The 21,932-nt window shown below is 37.9% G+C and overlaps 1 protein-coding gene across 1 annotated transcript in view; it reads left to right on the top strand.

Moving 5' to 3' along the window:
* Nucleotides 1-21,932, top strand: part of MACROD2 (mono-ADP ribosylhydrolase 2) — a 2,132,804-nt gene that overhangs the window by 714,939 nt on the left and 1,395,933 nt on the right. The window contains exon 5 of the mRNA XM_036009551.1: nucleotides 5,954-6,070. Coding sequence (XP_035865444.1) covers nucleotides 5,954-6,070 — 117 coding nt within the window. The remainder of the gene's footprint in view (nucleotides 1-5,953; nucleotides 6,071-21,932) is intronic.

Here is a 21,932-nt window from a genome sequence, read left to right as displayed (position 1 = left end):
AGGAATATAAAAAATACATTATTTTGTCCTGTAAAGGTTTTGAATGGTTTTTAAAGAGGAAAGCATTGGAGTTAGAAGTTGAAAAATGAAAATGACCTTACTAGGCAGAAAAGAAAAGGGCAGGAGTAGCTGTAGCTTCTGCGTAGAGGGTACTTTGTAAAGGAGGTCACAAATGTGTTCAGGCAAAGGGGGGGACTTACGTCCTGATTTCATACTGATGAGATGCCAAGGGAGAAAGAGGGGGATGGTGTGAGGTTGGGAGGGTAAGTTGGAACCATATTTGTGAAGGGTCTAAAGGACCATAATTTGGAATTAAGGTCTTTTCAGTGTGAGATATGAGGAATAGCAAACATTACTTTAATAGGAAAGTAATAAAATCAGACTTTCATTTTAGGAAAACAAGTCTAGCAAAAGAATTGACAATAGATTAGAGAATTTTAAACTCTAATATTGAGTTTGTGTATATAGAGAAATTTGTTTTTCTTTCAAAAGCATAACAACTCTTATAAATAAAGCACAGAACTGATACAATGGATATTATCATTGCTTTTTTCTTTCACACACTTTTTTGTAAGAGCCACAAATATAGTTCTGAAATAACATGAAATCATGTTTTAACCAAGCAAAAATGTGCTATATACTTCCAGCTTCTGATGATGACAGAATAGCTTGTATCAGACTAGCCTTTACCAAGAGTAATTATACATTCTTGACTATAAAAGAACAATAGAAACTGTTTTGGCCACTAGAGAGCAACTAAAAGCAGGGTGAAACTAAAGAGGATTCAACCATTGAAAGAAGGAAACCACATGGGTAAGATCACCACTTAAATGGCTTTGACTGCTTAGGGCCCTCCCTATCCCACATGACAAATGGCTGGTAGAGCTCAGAGAGAAAACAGTGGTTTTACTGACATAGCAGTAATAGGACTGAATTCTGGGTTGGCAAAACAATTAGGAATTCATCTGAGAATTTCAGAAAGGAGAAAGTCACAGAGTGGGGGTGATGTGGACCCCAGCTTGTGGCGTCCTCAACATTGTGGATGAGACACAAGACATTCAAACAGACTACCAAGTCCTGTGGAGGAAAAGGGTGAGCATGGCTTTTCTCTCAAGGGGAGCAAAAGCTGTGGCCCTTGCCAGCCCTGGCCTTTATTGGGTTCCTCAGCCCATTACGTGGTGGTCCTCATTTACTATGCACAGGTTGTCTTTAGGTGGTTATCTTTTACAGAAAACAAAGGAGACGATGCCACTAATCACATCACAAAAGAAGAATATTTGTAGATGCAAAGGGAAAAATGGTTGACCTGGTTACACTCATCCTTGGAAGCTTTAGCATGGATTTTTAGGAAGTTACTTTGCAGTAAACGTTTGCTGCCTCAATTCAGGGTGAGGGAGTTTTAGCAAAAGCAAACCTCAAAGTGGTCTAGGTACATTGCAGGCCTGATCCCCCATGGGAGAACCTATCTGTGGGTGTGGGTCCTGTGCATCTCTGAGTGGGAGCTGGGCCCATGCCACGCAGAACAGTCTCCTACATGGGGGAGCACCCAAATATATATTGGAAATGAATATAGGTGGTCCTCAAATAATGTCATTTTATTCCCATCATTTTGTTGTAATGTAGTGAAAAAAAAGACTCATTTCCTGGCCTGGGCCACTATTTTATGTGGAATTCTTCCCATGTCTGCATGGGTCCCTAGGGGGCTCTGGTTTCCTCCCATATCCCAGAGATGTGCTCGTTAGGTGATTTGGTGTGTCTACATGTCCCAGTCTGAGTGAGTGTGGGCGTGTGTGAGTTCACACACTCCCTGTGATGGAGAAGTTTCCTGTCCAGGGTGGGTCCTCGCCTTGAGCCTGAACTGCTGGAGGAGTTTCCAGCCACCTGTCACCTTGAACTGGAATATGTTGATTGGCAAGAATTATTATACTTGCTTTTATTAATTTTTCTTGAATGTGTATATATATGTATATATACACATATATAGCTTGCATTTATTGCAATGTTTAATATTAGAAGTGTTTATGTGTTTATTTAAAAGTTTGGTAATGTTTTTCTGATCAGAAATATGCTGTAGAAACTTAACTTTTATTTATACTAATTTTCCCACAGTAAAACTGGTTTTACTGTACATACTTTCATTTAATAGCCACAGTTTCCAGCAACTTATCAATAATGTTAAGTGAGGATGTACTGTTCCTCTTTGGTCCTCAACTCAGCCTTGAACTGTCATTGTATGTGAAAAGACTCCAAGGAGCCCAGGAAGAAAAGAAAAGCTAGAAGGCTGAAAAATAGCAGCACAGGGTCTCACTATAGGAATATAACACATAGAATCATATTCTTCTCAAGTTAGAGGGAACTGGCAAATGTGTTGGGTTTGTCCACTGAAAACCCAGAAGATCAATGCTTTGGGAGTAAAGACCACATCATAGGACTAGGGTAAAAACTAAAACAGACCCATCTTAACAAAGCCTATAACTAAGCTTCCATGCTACCTGGCAGTAATTTAACTGTCTACTAGAACAAACTTCAATACAGTTTGAAGGAAGATAATTGCATCTAAAGCCTTTACAGCATGTTCACAATGTTCATATGCCATCAGTAATTACTAGACTTGCAAAGAAACAAGACAATGTGACTCTGAGTCATGTGAAAAATCAGTCAATATAAACAGATTCATAGCTGACTTAGATATTGTAATTGGCAGGCAGGGACTTTAAAATCACTACGTGAAATCTATTCAAGCATTTACATGAAAAGATGGATATAGAGAGTGAGGAGATAGGAAATGATGGAAAATTTCAGGAGCAATATGAAAACTATGAGAAAAAGAACCAAATGACAAGTTCAAGTATTGAAAAAATAAAGTGTCTAAAATTTAAAAAATTGGGTAGAACTTATAGCAGATTTAACATAATTCAGTAATAAAAAGACAATGAAAGGTAGCAAAAGACATGGACAAACACTTCCAAAAAGAATATATATGAATGGCCAGTATTCCCTGGGGAAAGATACTTAACATCATTAATTATAAGGAAAATGCAAATAGAAATCATGAGATACCCCTTTAAATTCACTGTAATTGCCAAAATTAAAAGGCTGACAAGACCAAACGTTTGCCAAAATTTGAATTCTTATACATTGTTGGGGGTATATGTAAATTGCTATAGTTACTTGGGAAAACTGTATGTTACTTTTTTATAAAGTAAAACATATACTCAGCAATTTTACCCATGGATATTTGTTTGATGGACATAAAAAATATAAACACAAAATGACTTGAACAAATGTGAAGATTTATTCATAATAGTTGAAATTATAAATATTCCAATGTCTACTCACAGATGAATAGATAACAAAATTATGATATATTCCACAATGGAATATTACTCAGGAATGTAAAGGAATCAAGTACTAATATGTGCAATAACACAGATGAATCTAAAAAAATGCTGAGTGAAAGTGAGCTCCTCCTTCCCCTTCTCTTACATGAAGTTTGAAGTTATCCCTGGTGATTGAAATCAGAATACAGGGGCTCTCTGGGTGCTGGGATGGGAAATTGAATGGAAAGGGCACAAGAGAGCTTTCTGGGATGATGGAAACATTTTGTGTCTTTATTGACATCATGGTTACTTGACCACATACTTTGTTAAAACTCATCGAAACTGCAACATCTGTGAATATGATTGTATGTACATTATGACTCATGAAGAGAACTGGTGGGAATTAAAAATTAATGCAGTATATTGGTCCAATGTGTCACATATGGGAATCGAGGTAAAACTGCCTGGATTCAATTCCTGAAGGCAGCAAATTATAATGGAAGAGAGCATGGTTGCTCCATCAGACAAACGTGAAATTTTGAATCACATTGCAAATATTTTGTGCATATAGCACAAAACTTCTTCTTACTAACTTCTTCTAAGCTCCTATAAAATGGAGATAATAAAGTTAGTATTTACCTTATAAGGACATCATCATTATAGTACCTGGCACAGAGATGCACTCAACACATTAAAGCTATAGTCATTATTATTAAATATCTCTACAGCTAGACTTTTGGCAGTAGGGAACGCTGGTATAACTGTGAAGATTTTGACAATTAGATATCTACAAACTGCATTGGGCTGCCATCTAAATAAGGTAGACAATATTTGATAGCATATGATTAAGTATACTAGGGAATCTTATTCCATTTCAAACTGAGTACTCATTATCTCTTTACCACGAAAATATGTTCATTTTAAAATACTTAAAGTTCTTGTAAAAATAATTCAACATAGAGAAAGTAAGGCCTAGTTTTCTCCTAATAGTCTCACCCTCTGTTTTCTATCCCATACTCACTTTTTACATTTCAGTATGTATCTTTCGAATACCTCTATATGTATATACATGTAAATGTATATACAAGGGGGGCCCCAAAACCCACATATTTTCATTAAGAAATTGCGTATTTATTCTTACATGTTTAAACTTCAGTCACCCTCAGAGTACTCTCTGTTTCAATAGGTTTTGTTGAGACATTTTTTCCACTGCTCAGAACAGCTTTTGAATTTGTTGATTTTGACGCCTCTTAGTGCTTCTGCCATTTTTTGTTTCATCTCTTCCACATTGGCAAAACTTTTCCCTTTGGGGACTTCTTTTATATGAAGAAACAAAGAAAAGTCACTTGGGGTGTGATGGGGTGAATAGGAAGAGTGGGCATGGGGGTCATGCTGTTTTTGGTCAAAAAGTGCTGAACACTCAGCATGGTGTAGGCAGGTGCCCTGTAAATCACCTATCATGAAATGGGCAAACTTTTTGAAAGAGTCTTCAAAAAAGCTCACTGAAGCTGAATGCAGCCTCTCACAACAACCCACCTGGTCCACTGGTACAGATGGGTTCCTAGAACACTTACCTAGTAGGGAGAAGCCTGTACTAAAAGGGGTCTGCCCTACAGAAGATAATTCTGCTTTTTTTAAGATCCCCCCGATATATACATATAAGTGTGTGTATAACTTTGTAAACAAAATTCGGGCTAAACTATATATACTCTTTTAAGTGGCATTTCATTTAGAAATCATGTCCTGATTTATGTGCATATGGCCTTGTAGCCCTTCGCCTGTGCATTTACCCCCAATCCAGTTTATAAAATTTTCATTTCCAATGGCATTTGGTTTCTGTTTTGAAAAGATGATTCTCACTGTGAAGGAGACATGTGAAGGGGACCTGGATGGGTGGCCAGACTGCTGATGAGACCTGAGGTGGGGGAAGGGCAGAAAGCCTGCTCATTTAGCAGAGCTAGAGCAGTGGTGGCCATAGTTCTGTTTCAGTCCCTGTGAAGTGAGTGAGGGTGGGTTTAGGGGTGTTTATGACACCTAAGCTAGCCTTGCCCATCACCCAGGGCCCTGTTAGATACCCTGTAGAAATAATTGTCTTTGTGTCATACCGCTGGGAGCAGAAGGAGGAACTCAGAGGTCTGGTTCTTACTTTCATTGGCTTTCATTCTACTGTCTCAGTTTGGAGGTGTGTACAAATGCTCCAGAGTGCCTTTTTCACCTTCCTCTGGCGTGTTTCTGTCTGCAGCCTGTGGTGTTACGGAGGCACACTTACCAGCTTGGAGATAGACTTGTTAGCATTTCTTCCCAACCTTGTATTCAGTGACATGAAGTTGATAGTTTAAACAAACATGATGGGAATAGTCACACAATTGAAATTGTAAAATGCTACAAATAAGGGGCTCCCACCCCAAAATGATCTGTTTTTTTTTTGAAATTTACCACACACACACGCATATGTGGGGGCGGAGGAGGGGAGAACATAGCATTTGAGGGATTGGACACCATGGGTTTTCTTCCCATGGGCTTGTGTGATTTCCAGTAGGAACAAACAGAGTTCCTTTTCTCTTCCTATCTCACATTTTGTATTTATTTTTAAAAAGTAAAAAAATGAAGTAACTTTTTCCTCTCTCCCCCAGTGGATGGCTGTATTCACAGAGCAGCCGGCCCTTGTTTGCTGGCTGAGTGTCGTAACCTGAATGGCTGTGAAACTGGACAGGCGAAAATCACATGTGGCTACGACCTGCCTGCAAAATGTAAGTGCAACCCTTCTGACCAGTTTCAGTACCTGATAATCAGTCTTACCTTGTTTTATGTCTTGGGTGTGTAACTAGGTAAGAAGATGGTAGTGGTGTTACCTATTTAAATGTGCTTAAGATTTTGTACCTGGTAATAAAATGTGTTTTCTAAATATCTATATGTATGCCATTTAAGTGTAGGTATTTTTTTGTTCAGATTTTCAACAGAGTGTCTCTGAAACAGAAAAACAAAAATATGAGCAAAAACCAGAATATTTAAGTGTCAAGGAATGGCAGCTTCTGGAAATGATGCCAATTTCTTATTCCTTGTTCAGGTTTCTTGATTGTGGATGTGTTTAGAGCAAAGGAGATCAAAGTGATGTATTGTGTTTTCAGCTGCCATGTAAAGGTTGATTGGCAATTACAGCCAAGGCATCTGTCACACTTTGCTTTCGGGAAAAGCCAATGGAATGTGGTTGTCAGTGTGAGAATGCATTTGCTCTTTGAATGTGGAATGGTCAAAATTTCCATTATATTTGAATAGAGAGAAGTATTACATTTGATTGCCTTTGCTGTTTAGTCATTTAGCCAACTGGGTAGGGTAGGCTGGAATATGAACATGAAGAAGAAAACTGGTTACAAGCACACATTATTATTTTTTTTTAAATCACATAATCTTCACAGCCAGGGGCTAGAGGTAACTGTGCAGGATTTCATTACACAGTTGAGGTGTGCATTGATCTGGCAATTGAGACACCAATTAATTTTTTACTCCATGTACCTGCTTCTTATGATACTCCCTGCATCTGGGAATACATTTTATGTAAAAATGAAGCTGGCTTTAGTTTTTGTTTTAGCAGTGGTGAAGGCATGACTAAAAATTATAACTCTATCTATCTGTAGGATACTCTTGGTGTCTGTATGGACAGGTTGTGAAAGAATGAACTTCCCATGGATATGTGTGAATAGAAAGAGAATGTCTTGTATTTTAAAGATTACTTTAAAATATGTTTAAATGCGAGGATTTTGAGTAAATGGTAACATACTAAAATGGTATTTTTCTTTATAAATGTTGTATTCCAAATTTCTACAGGGGGTTACTAGTGAAAATATATCAACTATATACTGTATAATTTTCCCATCAATGACTTCTTACTTTTCTGTCTTTGTTAGTGTTTTTACCTTCATAGAAGAGCCAAGTCATGTGCCAAATATCCCCTCATTCCTACTTGGAATATGTGTTTATGTTAAATAAGGTTCTTTGTGTGTAGTGGTGTTTGGAGTGGTTCTCCCTGTGACTCAGAGAGCCTGAGTAGTAAAGGTCACTTCATTTCTAAGATTATGTGGCCCGATGTTTAGAAATATTGGTCATCTTCCTTATTAACACCATACTACCTTTGTGATAGAGCTAATCAATACCATCCTGAGAGTCAGCAGATTATCAATTACTTTCACACTTGTATCTGTCCATAAACTGGGAAATAAGACCTGGTTTCCTATTGACTCACTACTGCTTTATATATTAAAACCCATATCAAAAATTCTTCAGCTCTGAGATTTCTGAAGACAGATAACCTCAGAATCACTAAATATGTCCAAATAAAATGGTGGCTATAGTGTATGGATTGACACTATGATAATTTTGTTTAATGTGCTTGTTCTTATTGACATCTCTCTAAATAAGTAACTCATTCAGCTTAGTTCAGAGTTATTGAAGAATTATACAACATCAGACACTGAGGTATAAAGATCAATAATACCAATAGATGTGCTTGAGGAATTCCATGATTGAGTCATATCTTGGAGCTAATGCATGACTTTCCTGGGCATCCCAGGGTAAGTGAGCCTTTGCGAGACAAGACATCTAGACATGAAAAGTCAACAGGACTTGATACAGAATCCAAATGAGCTGAGATACTGAGGGCCTGACATACAGTCAAGTCACTGTACACAGCCTACTGAGCATGCCTTGTAAAAAAAATCATCCACCATGATAGAAATTGCCAGACTGGAATGGCAGTGCTACTTCTAAAGTCACACACAGGGACTCTTGGTGGATATATCCTGGTATTTTTCTATATTTAGAAAGATTTAATGATTTATATTAAACATAAAGAAAAGCAAGAAAGCAATGCAAAATTGAGTAATAATAGTTTACATTTACATGTTATTTTATATTATTTCATTGTACTTTTAAAAGCCCTTATGTTTTAAATTATTTTTGTATACACATTGTGTATGTTCATTTTCCCTTTTCCTATCCCTCAGAAATGTTTTTCTTTCTTATCAATTTAGTTCATTCATTTTAGAGTCATTAACAATCCACAGATGTGGTTTTGTAGAGAGAGAATGAAAAGGGAGCTCATTACACTCTGTTTGGGTCATTTCCCCTCCATATTTAATAATTCCATGACAGTTTGACAGCAGAGACTAGCTCCTCTCTGTCCTCTGTGACAGTGGGTTTATCATTATGAGGGCACTAGAGCCAGTCATCCAGCCACCAGTGAGAATACCTTCGTGCATCAGCAATCTGTTTGGAAAGTGCTATTGTGTGGGTTACACACACACTTGGTAATTTTGGACTGGTCTTTGCTTCTTTGTTGCTTTCTAAATTAGTCTATTCATAAATGCTCATATTTGAATTAAATATACTTATTGTCTATATTCTGATTGTTGGAATGATAAGCCTCAGATGTTTAGTTTATGGCTTGGATGTTTTGGATAATTTATTTTGATGTAAAATATCCAATATTTCTTTTCAAAAGTGATCTGAAGAGTGAAAAAATATTGGCCGATAGTTCTTTAAAGGCTATTATAAGGAAATGACTTAGGAACTGGACTAAGGACTGTTTATATAATTGACCTTTTGGGACTTTCTTTTGTAGAATATTGGAGATTTGGGGGGTTCAGAATAAAATTTAGATTTCTATAGATTTTTGGCAGCTTTTCAAATTGTGAATGTTTCTTTTTATGCTCCGATCATTCTTACCAGATGGTCAGCTTCATAGGCACGAGGTTTGTCCATCTCAGTCACACAGTTCTAGCATCAGTATCTAGCAGACTGTCTCCTAAGTATGTGCTGAATTAATGTAAATGAATAAGTGATCAAATGAATGAATTGTTTCAGACCTTTTCACCTGGAAAATAGATTTTTTTTATTGCTGCTTCTACTTCTAAATCTTTCCTTCCCATGATTCACTCTGCTTAGTGCTGGTAGATAAATATTCCCAAATCCAGAGTCCTTATAATTGTCTACAAGGCTCTAAATGTTGTGATCCTACTTACCTCTCTGACATCATCTCCTGCCCTCCTCCCCCTTACTCAGAAAACCTGCTTTGCTGATCTTTACTGACTATGTATTAACATTCCCTCTGCCTGGAGTTCTGTTCTTCCGACACCTATTTACAAGGCTTGCTCCCTCACCTACTTCAAACCCTTGATCAAACATAACTTCACATGCCATCCTAATCAACTTGTTTATAATTACTTCCTTTAATTTAAAATTTTATAACATTTACTTTTTAATGTATTTTTCCATTACCATTTACCCCCCTTATACTTTCTTCCACCTCCACTCTCCTGCACAATCACCACACTGTTGTCTGTGTCCATGAGTTTTTTCCTACTTTGCTCATCCCTCCACCTCCCCAGAACTTCCCCATCCCCACTCCCACTACTCTCCACCCCAAGCAGTCAGCCTGCTGTCTATGAGTCTGTTTCTATTTTGCCTGTTAGTTTAGTTTGTTCATTAGGTTCCATATATGAGTGAAATCATATGGTGTTTGTCCTTCCTTCTTTGACTCACTTATTTTACTTAGGTCTATTCATGCTGTCACAAAAAGGAAATTTTTCTTCTTTTTTACAGCTGAGTCATATTCCATTGTGTAAATGTACCATACTTGTTCCATCCACTCATCTACTGATGGGTACTTGGCCTGCTTCCAAATCTTGGCTATTATAAATAATGCTGCAGTGAACATAGGGGTGCTTATATTGTCTTGAATTAGTGTTTTAGGTTTCTTCAGATAAATTCCAAGAAGTGGAATCTCTGGGTCATAAGAGAGTTCCATTTTTAATTTTTTGAGGTAAATCCATACTGCTTTCCATAGTGGCTGCACAAGTCTGCATTCCCACCAACTGTGCAAAAGGGTTCCCCTTTCTCCACATCCTTGCCAACAATTGCTGTTTGTTGATTTATTGGTGATAGCCATTCTGACAGGTGTGCGGTGATATTTCATTGTGGTTTTAATTTGCATTTCTCTGATTAGTGATGTTGAGCATCTTTGCCTATGTCCACTGGCCATCTGTATGTCCTCTTTGAAGAAGTGTTTATTTGGGTCCTCTGCCCATTTTTTAATTGGACTGGGTTGTTTTATTTGTGTGTGTGTATGTGTGTTGAGTAAAGTTCTTTATAAATTTTTGATATAAATTTTTTAATATATAAATTTTGGGTGAGAGGTTACCTCATCAGAGGTATCAGCAAATATGTTCTCCCATTCAGTGGGTTGTCTTTTAATTTTGTTGATGGTTTCCTTAGCTGTGCAAAACCTTTTTACTCTGATGCTATATTTTTAATTAATTGCTTATGCACCACTTAAATTTAAATACACAGTATCATTTACTTATTTATTTTGTTTATTGTCTGTCCCCCCACCACCACCAGAAGGAGGGCAGAGATTTTTTTTTCTGCATCTTTTTCATTTATTACTATGCCCATGCAGCTTAGAAAAATGTTTGACACAGAATAGGGGTTCAGAAATGTTTATTGAATGAATTAATAAAATATAACTCAACTCCTCTCAAAATCCTCCACTAGGTTTTTCCTTAAGAATAGACTTGTTAGCCTTATCTTTGGCCTTCCGTGACTTATGGCCATATTTTGAACTATTTGCAACCTCTTACATGGTCTGAATTGCTCACAATGGAGTGTCTGTGAGTGGGGTGTGTGTTTGGGGCTATCTAGAAAGATCTTTCTTTATTTCATCACTACTGTCTTCCAGATTCAGCTCAAATTTTACTTCTGCAATAAGGGAAGTCTTACTTCATCAACTGAGCTAAAAGTTTTTTTCTTTTTCTTTCAATATTCAGAATGCTGTATGTGAACTTTCAGAGGACACTTTTCATGTGCTACTTTTTATTGTTATCTGTGCGAACATTCTGCTTTTCTAGCAGCCTCTTGTACATAATGGGTGCTAAAGAATACTAGGGAAGTATCTATCAAATGTGTTCATTGTTAAAGGTGGAAGACTGGTTTGTAATTAATTGGAGGTGGGAGAATGCAAAAGAAAATGTGTACTAGTGTTCCTAAAAAAGATGAAATTAGTGTCAAGTGTCCACTGTGTTTTTTATCATACTTTACCATATATTTAATTTCAGGCTCTTGTATAAGAAATGTATTCTTAATGGGATTTCTTCTAAATGTGAACAAATAAAAATAAAGAAATTATATAAACTTTATGCAATGTTTTTCATCATAGCCAACATGTCTATTTTATTTCTTGAGAATGCTTCACTTTTAGGCTTTAGGACAGAATAATCATCAAAGATAAATGGAAAAAAATATTAAACCTGTGCACATAAAATGGTGGAACCTGTTTCTTTTATTCCTTATTTACTCTTCAGAATATGTGAAATGGCAATGCTAGCATCAAACTCAGAGTTTTTCATTAATAATTTGAAAGGGAATTCTAGGGTGAGAGACCATAACATGCTATGTTTGAATATCATAGAGCGGTACAAATCAGAGTCCTTATTCTGTTCCCAGGTGCAATAATAATCAGATGATAGTAGCTTAAAAGGTGCTGTTGATAATAATTAGTACTTCTCTTGTGCCCTTCATCAAGAAATCATAGTACTTTGAAACATTAGCTCATCAGCCCTTTTGAAATTTCTGTGATGAAGTAACATGACAAGTATGATATTTTCTTACAACACAAAAAAGAAATTCAGGTACAGAGAGGTTAAATTTTTTCCCAATATAAATGAACAAACAAAACAGAAACAGACTCATAGATACAGAGAACAGACTGGTGGTTGCCAGAGGGAAGCGGTGTTGGGGTCTGAATGAAAGGACGAAGGAACTGAGAAGTACAGACTGGTAATTATAAAATAGTCGTGGGGACTTAGAGTATGGCATGGGGAATATGGTCGATAATATCGTGATAACTATGCATGGTGTCAGTTGGGTGCTGGAGGTGTGTCTGGGGGAGAAACTTTGTGGGGTATATAATTGCCTGGCCACAATGCTGAACGCCTGAAGCTAATACAAAATAATTATGAAGATACACTGTAATTGAAAAAAATTTAATTTATTAAATTTTTTTTTTTGCCCTGGCTGGCGTAGCTCAGTGGATTGAATGCGGGCTGCAAACTAAAGCATTGCAGGTTCGATTCCCAGTCAGGGCACATGCCTGGGTTGCAGACCATGGCCCCCAGCAACCACACATTGATGTTTCTCTCTCTCTCTTTCTCCTTCCCTTCCCTCTCTAAAAATAAATAAATAAAATCTTTAAAAAAAAAGGGACCTGGAAAATGAAAATGTATTCATCTAAAACATTTTGTTCTCAAGAACAAAATAAGTCCATATTAGAGGCACGACGGTGACCATGTGTTACTGAGCTAGGGAGAGAGTCTATGGCAAGTGTTGTCCGTGCCTGCTGCCTGTTTTTATAACTGGAATTTTATTGGAAAACAGCCATACCCATTTGTTTACAAATTGTGTATAGCTGATTTCATGTGACAGAATTGAGTAGTTGCACATATATGACCACAAAGTCTGAAACATTTATTATATCAGGCCCTCTACAGAAGAACTTTGCCAACTCCTGGTCCATGGCAATATCCTCTTTTTGTAATGTTGGAAGCTGAGACTGAGGGAGCTTACATATTTATTGAGTTTTATTGGGTGTATGTAACTTACTTAGATTACTACTTACAACAGTGAGACTGAAATACCTGCTGTCTATTAGTTGGGACAGTCCTTATGTCTGTCGCCTCAAACATCACCTTGGGAAGATTGTCTAAAGCCTTTTAAAGTTTTCAAATTATAGGGCTAACTTGAAAAGAAATTTTCACAAAAAAATGTTTTTTCCCAATGGGTTCAGGACCAGAAAGTGAATAAGTTTCTGAAGGGAGAGTTAATTCAAACAATCAGAATATGAGACAATAAATCTTTATTCTTTGTTTCCTCAAGGCACGTAAGCTAATGTGTTCAAAGGGAGCCTGTAGTCCTGAGGAAGCTCCCTTCCTAGAGTAGGCGACATATAAGATGGTTCTGATTGCAGGCTCAGGAATTCATGACCTGATTTTAGCCATTGTGGGCCTTACCAGCAGGTGTCTGATTGTGAAGGCAGCAGAGTGGGCGTGCTACTGAGAGTATGACTCCACCAGTGTTTGATGGAGACCTGAGGACCCTCAGGAGCCCCTTCCATAATTAAGTTACTATATTACATAAAGAGGAAAAGGGCTTTTTGAAGAACATAAAACCATCTTCCTTTCTGGAGAGGGAGAGGGTATTGTTCCTCTTAATATCGACTCTGATTGGCTCATTTTCCTGAAGTGCTTTAGGAACTTCATTTCGATTTGAAACAATTTCTCTATGATTACCACCCCTTTCATTTATATTAAGCAGCTTCATACATTTTATCTTCTTAGTGATCCTTATGATGATATGGAAGGAAGAAGGGTAGGGAGATGGTACAACCCAGAGCAGTGGTTTTTAAAAGGTGATCAGTAGCAGTGTCACCAGGGAATTTGTTAAAGATGCAAACTCTCGTGCTCCACCCCAGTCCTAGTGAATCAGAAACTCTGGTTTACGAGCTCTCCAGGTGACTGCAGTACATGCTCAGGTGTGAGGACCACTGACCCAGCAGTGGTGTAGTCCTGAGCAGAGCCCTTGCAGTTTGACTTCTTGTCCTATATCCCTTTGCTACACAATATAGTCATCCTATTAGGTCACAGGTAAAGTTTTGTTTGAAGAGAGCTCTGACATTGTCTTATTTTCACATTTAGTAATGATATCAGTATTTATATTTATTTATTGCCCATTTTCTTAAACAGAATAACCTTTAATAGAGCAGAAGTCATATTGGTCTCATTTACCCCCAGTGTCCTTAGCACCTGACATAATAACCATCACAAAGTGTGTGGCTCTTGATATGTATTTACTGGAGAAATTAATGAAAGCACTGTGTTTGTCATAGTCATAGCTACCACTGCAGGAGCCAGCCAAGAAGACACTCAGGTAGGGAAGGTGATTCCAGAAATCCGCAGAGCTAGTGCTGCTGCCATGTGCAGCCTCCCTGTTCTGCTCTCAGCAAGCATGCTGTTCGTTCAAGACTCCAGCAGTATAGGAGGTCACAGGGGCAAAATTCGCTTATCTTGTCCACATTGCACACATATACTACAATTAGATCATTTCTTTCCTTTTCTCTTTTTTATCTGGCCGATTGTGGTAGCATAAATTCCCTCCCCCAGTGGCTTTGTGATGAAATAACTAAACAATGCTAGTAATTAACAGTGTCTTCAAAAAAATATCTCCTTTTTGGAAGCAACTGGTGTTTACATTGTTGTATTTTGGCTGAATGTAGAATAGATGCCTGTGTTTGGCTTGCATTATTTGATATCTTAGCAGGCCTTGGCAGGGCAATGTCTATACCTTCTTTTTTTGAGAGATCAATAGGAAATAACAGTGTAAATCAATTCTGGGTAATAATGTAAATGGGCTCTTGAAGGAAGTTCCTGCTGTGAAATAAGTAGTTAGCTGTGACACTGGCATTAACCACTGTGGAGCAATCAGCTTTTGGATGTATTTAATCAGAGTTATCAGCTAAGATTAAAAAGAGAGTTACTGTTGTACTGGGATAATCATTTTAAGGATTTAAAATATGAATATGTGAAGGTGTTTTCATAAATTAAAGCCATAGAATTACTTTGAGTAATTTAGGATGCTTTGAGGCCAGACACAAGCAAACAGGAAAGGTTAATCTCAGAGCCACAGTAGTTAATGTGCAGGAATTGCAGAAGACAGTTACTGAAATAAGTAGTGAATGCTGAGTTAAATGAAGATTTTCACCCACTGCTAAAATATCCCTTGAACTATTACTAGCACAGACAATTTGATTCAAAAGTGGGCATCACAGAACAATTTGCAATGTATTAATTCTCCTTGCAGTTAATCACTAATCCTACGATTAAATATAAGACTACTTTGTGGTTTGATTTAGAGGTGTTTCCAGTTGAAAATATTGATGGAGCCAAGCTCTGTACTAAGAATGAAGGATTGACTCTGAAACAAGAATACCATATGTCAAGACAGCAGGTCTGAGGAGCTCTGAATGCAGACGTCCTAACTAGTAAAGTCCCCTAAGCTCTGGGCCTGAGTTATCACAGCCATGATTGTTTGGAGGTGGTAACGTCCAAGTTCACCTCAGGTGAATTTGTTATGGAACATACACAGAAGCACTTTTTAGTAATGTAAGACATATAAAATTTATGGCTTTATTATTACTGGAAATTATTTAGCACACTTCATTTACTTGTTTAACCAATGTTTATTGAGTGCTTACTCTGAGTTAGCGTGCTCCTCTAGAATGTAGAAGACAATAGTGAAGAATACAGCTAAGGTTCCAGTCTGATCTTAGGTTCTAACAGAGAGAGGCAGATCATAAATATATTCACATAAAAACAGAGAACCTCAGATAATGGTAAGGACTGCAAGGAGAAGAAAGCATGGCAATAAAATGAGGAGTGGAGGGAGGGGGCTACCTTTTCTATGGTGGTGTGGCAAGGCCTCCCAAAGAGGTGACATTTGAAGGAGAACCATTCTGCTAACTGGGAGAAATCCATTACAGACAGGACACAAGAACTTTTACCACTGGGTTAAAAAACAAAATCACCTGTTTTGATGAGATAGTTCATAAAATTTTCAGTTGTTCATCCTTGATACAAATATTCTACTTCAGTTCTGACATGTAGAATTTTAATTTTAGTCTGTTTTTTGGGGGGAGGGGAGGGAATGGAGGTAATGCTGCTGCTGCTGAAGTGAACAGGAATTTTAGCGATCTCCTCACCTGACCTCCCAGTTTTACAGTTAAGGAAACCGAGGCCCAGAAAAGATTATTTAATCTTTCCCAGGGTCATGTGGTAAAGGATAGAGCCAAGACAAGAGCCTGGGCATCTTGACTCATGGTATGGTGCTCCTTCAGCTAAAAAGTATTGCCTTTCCTGGAGTCTCTTTGATCATACTAACTCTCTTATAAAGGGGTATTGTGGTAATTTAGTCAACTATTAAGTGAGATGATGTACACGAACATACTTTTGAAATTTCTATTTTCATATGGAACTTTACTATTAATAGTAACTTTAGATGAATTACATATGAATTAATTATGATGCCAGGAGCTCTACTAAGTACAGTTTATGACAATAATCCATTCGAACACATGCAGCAGTGACTGGTGTCTGGGAAAATGTGGAAGTCACAGATACCAATTAAGGAGAATCCTAACCATCCTCAAGACACAGACATTTCTCCCTGCTTCCTTCCAATACTTATAGAAAAGGGAAACTCTTTAAAAGTCATTTTGAGAACTTCCTATGACTGCTTTATTGGTTTGGAAGATGTACTTCAAGTCCTTTGATATTTCTTCCCCTTTTATATATATGGCCTGTACTTAACGACCCCTTTCAGTGAATGGAGTATGTCAGAGTAATGGGAATTATGGGGAATTGTGGGGAACAAGGCTGTGGCTTCCATTTTTGGTACCCTTTCTCACTTTCTCTCCCTCTCAAATCACTCATTACTTTCCTAGGGCTACCATAAAAATTACTACAAACTGGACAGTTCTGGAGGTCAGATGTCTGAAACAAAGGTGTCAGCAGGTTACTTTCTAGGGGAAAACCCATCCTTCCTTCTTCCAACTTTGGTAGCTCCGGGTTTTCCTTGGCTAATGGCAACATAATTCCAATGTTTGCCTCTGTTCTCTGCATCTCTCTGTATCTTTTTCCCTTTCACAGTAGGTAGTGATATGTGTTTCATTAGTTCTCTTGAAAGGATACTTGTCATTGGATTTAGGGCCTGCCCTAATCCAAGATGCTCTTAAGGACTTGAGATCATTTACTTAGTTATATCTGCAAGGACCTTTTTTCAAAATAAATTCATATTCACAAATTCTTGGGCTCAGGACATGGACGTATCTCTTTGGATGTCACCATTCAGCCCACTCCACACTCCCTCTAGGCGAAGTCAGCTTCCATGTCATGAGGCAGCCCTGAGAAGAGAAAAACCAACTACTATGTTGTGAAGGAACTCAGACAACCTCTGAAGAGGCCCATGAGGTGAGGAACTGAGGTCTGCCTGCAGCAATGTGAGTGAACTTGGAAGCAGAGCTCCTGAGATGTGCCAATAGCCATAGCAGTGAGCTTGAGAGCATGTCCTCCAGTTGCAATCGAGCTTTCAGTTCTCTACAACCTGGCTGGTTGTTTTCCTGCAGCATCATGAAAGACCCTGAGCCAGTACCACCTACTTCAGCCACTCTTGAATTCCTCACCTGCAGAAGAAATTGTGAGATCATGAATGTTTGTTAAGTTTGGGAGGGTTACTGTGCAGCAATAGCACTAATGCAGCAGGTACAGCCAGAACTTTACTAAGCAGTGTAAAGAGCCCACTGGCAGAGTGGTTGGGGTCTGCCACCTTTTCTCAGCATGACCTGCCAGGCCAAGGGACAGGCTAAGGTACTGGGTTCCTTCACATTTCCAGGACATGTCCTACCTGTTGTTTATTTTACAGCAAAATAAAATTTGGGGTAATGTTGTACCTTGTCAGTTATCTTAAAATCAAAAAATGCCACCACACTCCTTCATCATACTGCTACCAAAGACAGCACACCAGATTGGAAAAACTGTTAACAATGTAAACTTCAGTCATTTTTGCATTAAAATAAAGATTAGCTGATTAGGGTCAAATGGAATCCAAAGTCCAGCTTAGTGAAGAAGTATTGGGAGGAAAACAACACAAACCAAAACATATAATAGTGTTATTGTTTACCTCATATTCCTTTCAGTGTTTTTATTCTTTGCACTTGCCACTCACAGGCTCTTTACCAATAGGAACTGCTGTTTTCATTTTGAGGGGAAAAATTAATTCAGCTCCTCTCCTGTGTGGATGCTGCCAGCGAAGTGAAGTAGAGGTAACTGCTATTTACGTAGCAGTGGCAGTGCCCTTCCATGCATCTGCTGCGCCGGCTCGTGTGTTTCCCATTAGCTCCTTCATTTTTCAGAACCGCATAGAATTCGCTCCATTTCTAATCATATGCTATTTGTGAAATCCCTATAATTTCCTAAGCTTTCTTCTTCCTACCTGTGACATTTGAGGAAAGATTAATTCCCCCTCTGTGTTTATTCTGCTTAATGAAGATCATCAGAAACAACCTCAACTGTATTTTTGTAGATTCTCTTTCAAATTGTGTGTGCACTGTATTTACAGTTCAGTTACCCATCTGAAGGTGTGTGGGGGGCAAAGGGCCATTTTATAAATCCCTTGCATTTACAGACACTCAGTTTTGGCTTCCTGCATCACGGCACATGATACCAAGCTGCTGTCTTTCCTTACATGGCCAGGGGGTTTTGTTCTCGTTTTGATGTTACGCCTATACTTAGGTACGTCATATACATACACATACATATACATGACATTTTTCATGTACTCTATTAGAAACATTATCTCATTATGCTGAACACAGATCCTTTCTGTATTATGTTTATGAGGATGGAATTCAGGCCTTTTTTTTTCCAATTTGTGGAGCTATTTTGGGGACAGAATTCTGGGAAGCTTGTGTTTGTGGGTGACTTGTTGGGACTAGAATGGAGGGCCCTAAGGTTCTCCCAGGAAATCTATAGTGAGGCAACTAGAGGGCTGTCGGAGGAAAGCTGACTGGTGTGCTGGCCTGGCTACCAGTATGGGTCCCTTCACATTTCCAGGACATGTCCTACCTGTCGTTTTAAAATTAATAAAAATCATCTTGGTTATCTTCCTCCTAATAATATTCACTGCTGGGTAGATGTGAAAAATGATGAGAGACCCCACATCAAAGTGTATGTATGGAGAATGGCCAGGCGTCCATATGCAGAATATTGCATCATTATGAGATTGCCCACATAGCTATGACAGAGAGAGAGGTGGCATTTAGAGAGCTACACGTCTACAAACCTTATCTCAAAAAGAGAAAACGCTTATCTCAAACCTTTCCTACATTCTCTGTTGTCTTCCGTAGCAGCGTTTCTCCATATACCGATGAGCCAGTTGTCATGGCACCAATCCTGTTACCTTAAACACATTAATATTACAGTTCAAGCAACATCTTATTGTTTATGCCTATTTTGACAGTAACCATCACACAACAATTTTTCTCTCTTATTTTCCTTTTTACCACTTTGTTAAGAAGTGATGGCAAATATTTTAAAGCCTGTAGGTGAGATGTTTTATTTATTGTTCACCGTGTTTTTTTAATGAATTTTTATTCATTAGTGTTATTGAGGATATACGTTTGGAAACAATGGAGCTTTCAGTAAGAGTCTCACAGTTACAACACTTTAAAGCTAGGGAAAAATCTAGAAATCACTCTTTTAGCAACTGAAGGCAGCTTTTCCATTAAAAACCAGGTGAGGATTTTTTTATTCTTGTTGTTTAAGACAGTATTTTTTGCATCTAACAATCTGTCTGGTACATAGTAGGTAGTGATATGTGTTTCATTCATTCAGCAAACACTGATTGGTTCCTGAAATATGTGCCAGGCACTTTGCTTGTCTTTGGAAAAGAATGATGTGCAAAACAGACAGGGACCACACCCTTGGGGAATTGAGTTGGGTTGAGTTGAAATGAACCAAGTGACTTGCCCAAGATCACACAGATATTTAAGTGATAAAACCTTGCCAAGAACCTGTATGGCCAGATTCTCAGTTTATGGTCCTTTCTTCTTTATCATAGAGATTTTATTTGGATAATAAAAAGATCTGGTGATGTTTCCCTTCTTTCCTCATGCATGTTTCCTTGTAGTTTTTTCATGCAGTGACTGGGGAAGTGGTCACTGGGTTCCAACACATTTGTACCCTGGGGTATAGGGGAGGGACAAGGTCTGCCTCTCTCTGTCTGCTATAGTGCACGATTCTGGGAAACCTTATTCTTCCTTGGCTCCTGGGGCACAGGTCTTTCTTGACTGGGGTTTGGTGTAATAGCTGCCTGACATTTTCTAATGATAAATGGAGCACATTCTTGTAATTCCTATGAAAGAGTTTTATGTTGCACAGTATTTAAGAGTAGATATAGTGATTTGTAAATGTTTTTCAATAATTAATATAATCTTATATCCATGTTTTAGGGACAAAAAAAAACCTTTTGGGTCTCCAGTCCCTAAATCCCTAGATCACAATGTTAAACATGTGTTGTTATACAATATAGAAGCCAATTAAACATAGACTAATTCATTACATATGGTTTTATTCTGCTTATTTTCCTTAGCTGCATCTCTTAAAAAAAAAGATTGGCACCTATCTGTCAAAGCATCTGTACCAAGTTATATGTCCCAGACATAAAACATGTGGGTAGATTTCTGATGGAATCCTTGCTTTATGGCCTGGTGTTGTATAGCCTCTCCACTTTTGGGTTTCCTTTTGCTCTTTTTTTCTTAATGCTGTGTAGCTTCCTTTCAAGTTTTGTTATTTTTTTATTAATTTTTGACATAGTCAATTTTAAAGATAGAATTTGGGACTTCCTGAAGTCAGAATCATTTGGGTATTCTTCCTGTCTGGAACTTTCTTTTGATTGATATCCACATCCCAAAAAAGAGTTACGAAAATTGACTTTGAAGCCCGTCATTCTTGGTCAAATTCAAGCCCTGGTTTTGGGCAAAAGGTGAAGTTTCTTTGTTCCTCCATGTTGCCAACTGGAAACGGGGATGAGAAGAGTTCTTTCCTCACAGAAATGTTGAGGGTTAGGGGTTACTGTCTGCTGTACAAGGCTGGCTGTTCTTCAGTAAGGTCATCCCAACCACATTACTGAAAAGTTTGCCCATCTCTCTTTCCTCATGCCCTTCTCTAGTGGATGTCACAGCCCTTATTATCTGATATTATATGTTTTTGTGTTTTTATTGGTTCATTTGCCTCTTCCACTAGAATGTAATCTTTATGAAAGCAGGAACTTTGTTCACTGCTGCTGTATCTACAGATCCTAGGAAGGCCACTTAAAACCATTTCTGAATAAATGAATGTATGTACACTTGAAGTTTAATTATCTATAATTCTTAGCAGAGTGACTGACATAGCTAGCCTAAGCAAACTTTTAATTTCATGCTCTGTCCATTAGGCTCTTCCAGTAACTTGGTTAGTAGTTATGAATAAGTTAGGAAAATAGCATCAATATTGGAAAGACAAGACCATATTTTAAATTTGGTTTACCTACCAAAAGAATATTCATCTTTTTCCTATTTTTCAAAACTCTGTAGTTTAAGTAGTAGTGTCAGGGTGAAATAAAACCGAAAGAAAGGCTTAAAGATATTTAATGACCTGGGCACTGTGTCCTCACTTGACTAACTAAAAGCCAATGAAATGATAGTGAGGTCTTTGCCCATTGATTTAGAATCTGTGTTCAAATATGATTTCCAAGCTCAATTTATTGTTAAACCTCATTAAAATAAACTGACAATTTTATGGGTTTGAAATGTGTTATGGCTAACTTTCTGATTGAGACTGCTGGCCCCAGTGCTTACAACTTACATGTAAATGTGTTAAAAAGGAAATACTGATGCATCTCATCTCTGTTTGGACTGTTCGGACTTTATGGAAAATAATAAAGCTTCACAACTTGTTCTTTGCAAATAGGATGCTA

Source organism: Phyllostomus discolor, chromosome 9, assembly GCF_004126475.2.
Source record: "Phyllostomus discolor isolate MPI-MPIP mPhyDis1 chromosome 9, mPhyDis1.pri.v3, whole genome shotgun sequence".
In the NCBI taxonomy this organism is placed as follows: domain Eukaryota; kingdom Metazoa; phylum Chordata; class Mammalia; order Chiroptera; family Phyllostomidae; genus Phyllostomus; species Phyllostomus discolor.
Note: the sequence above shows the minus strand (reverse complement) of the source record. Positions and strands in the feature narration are given on the sequence as shown.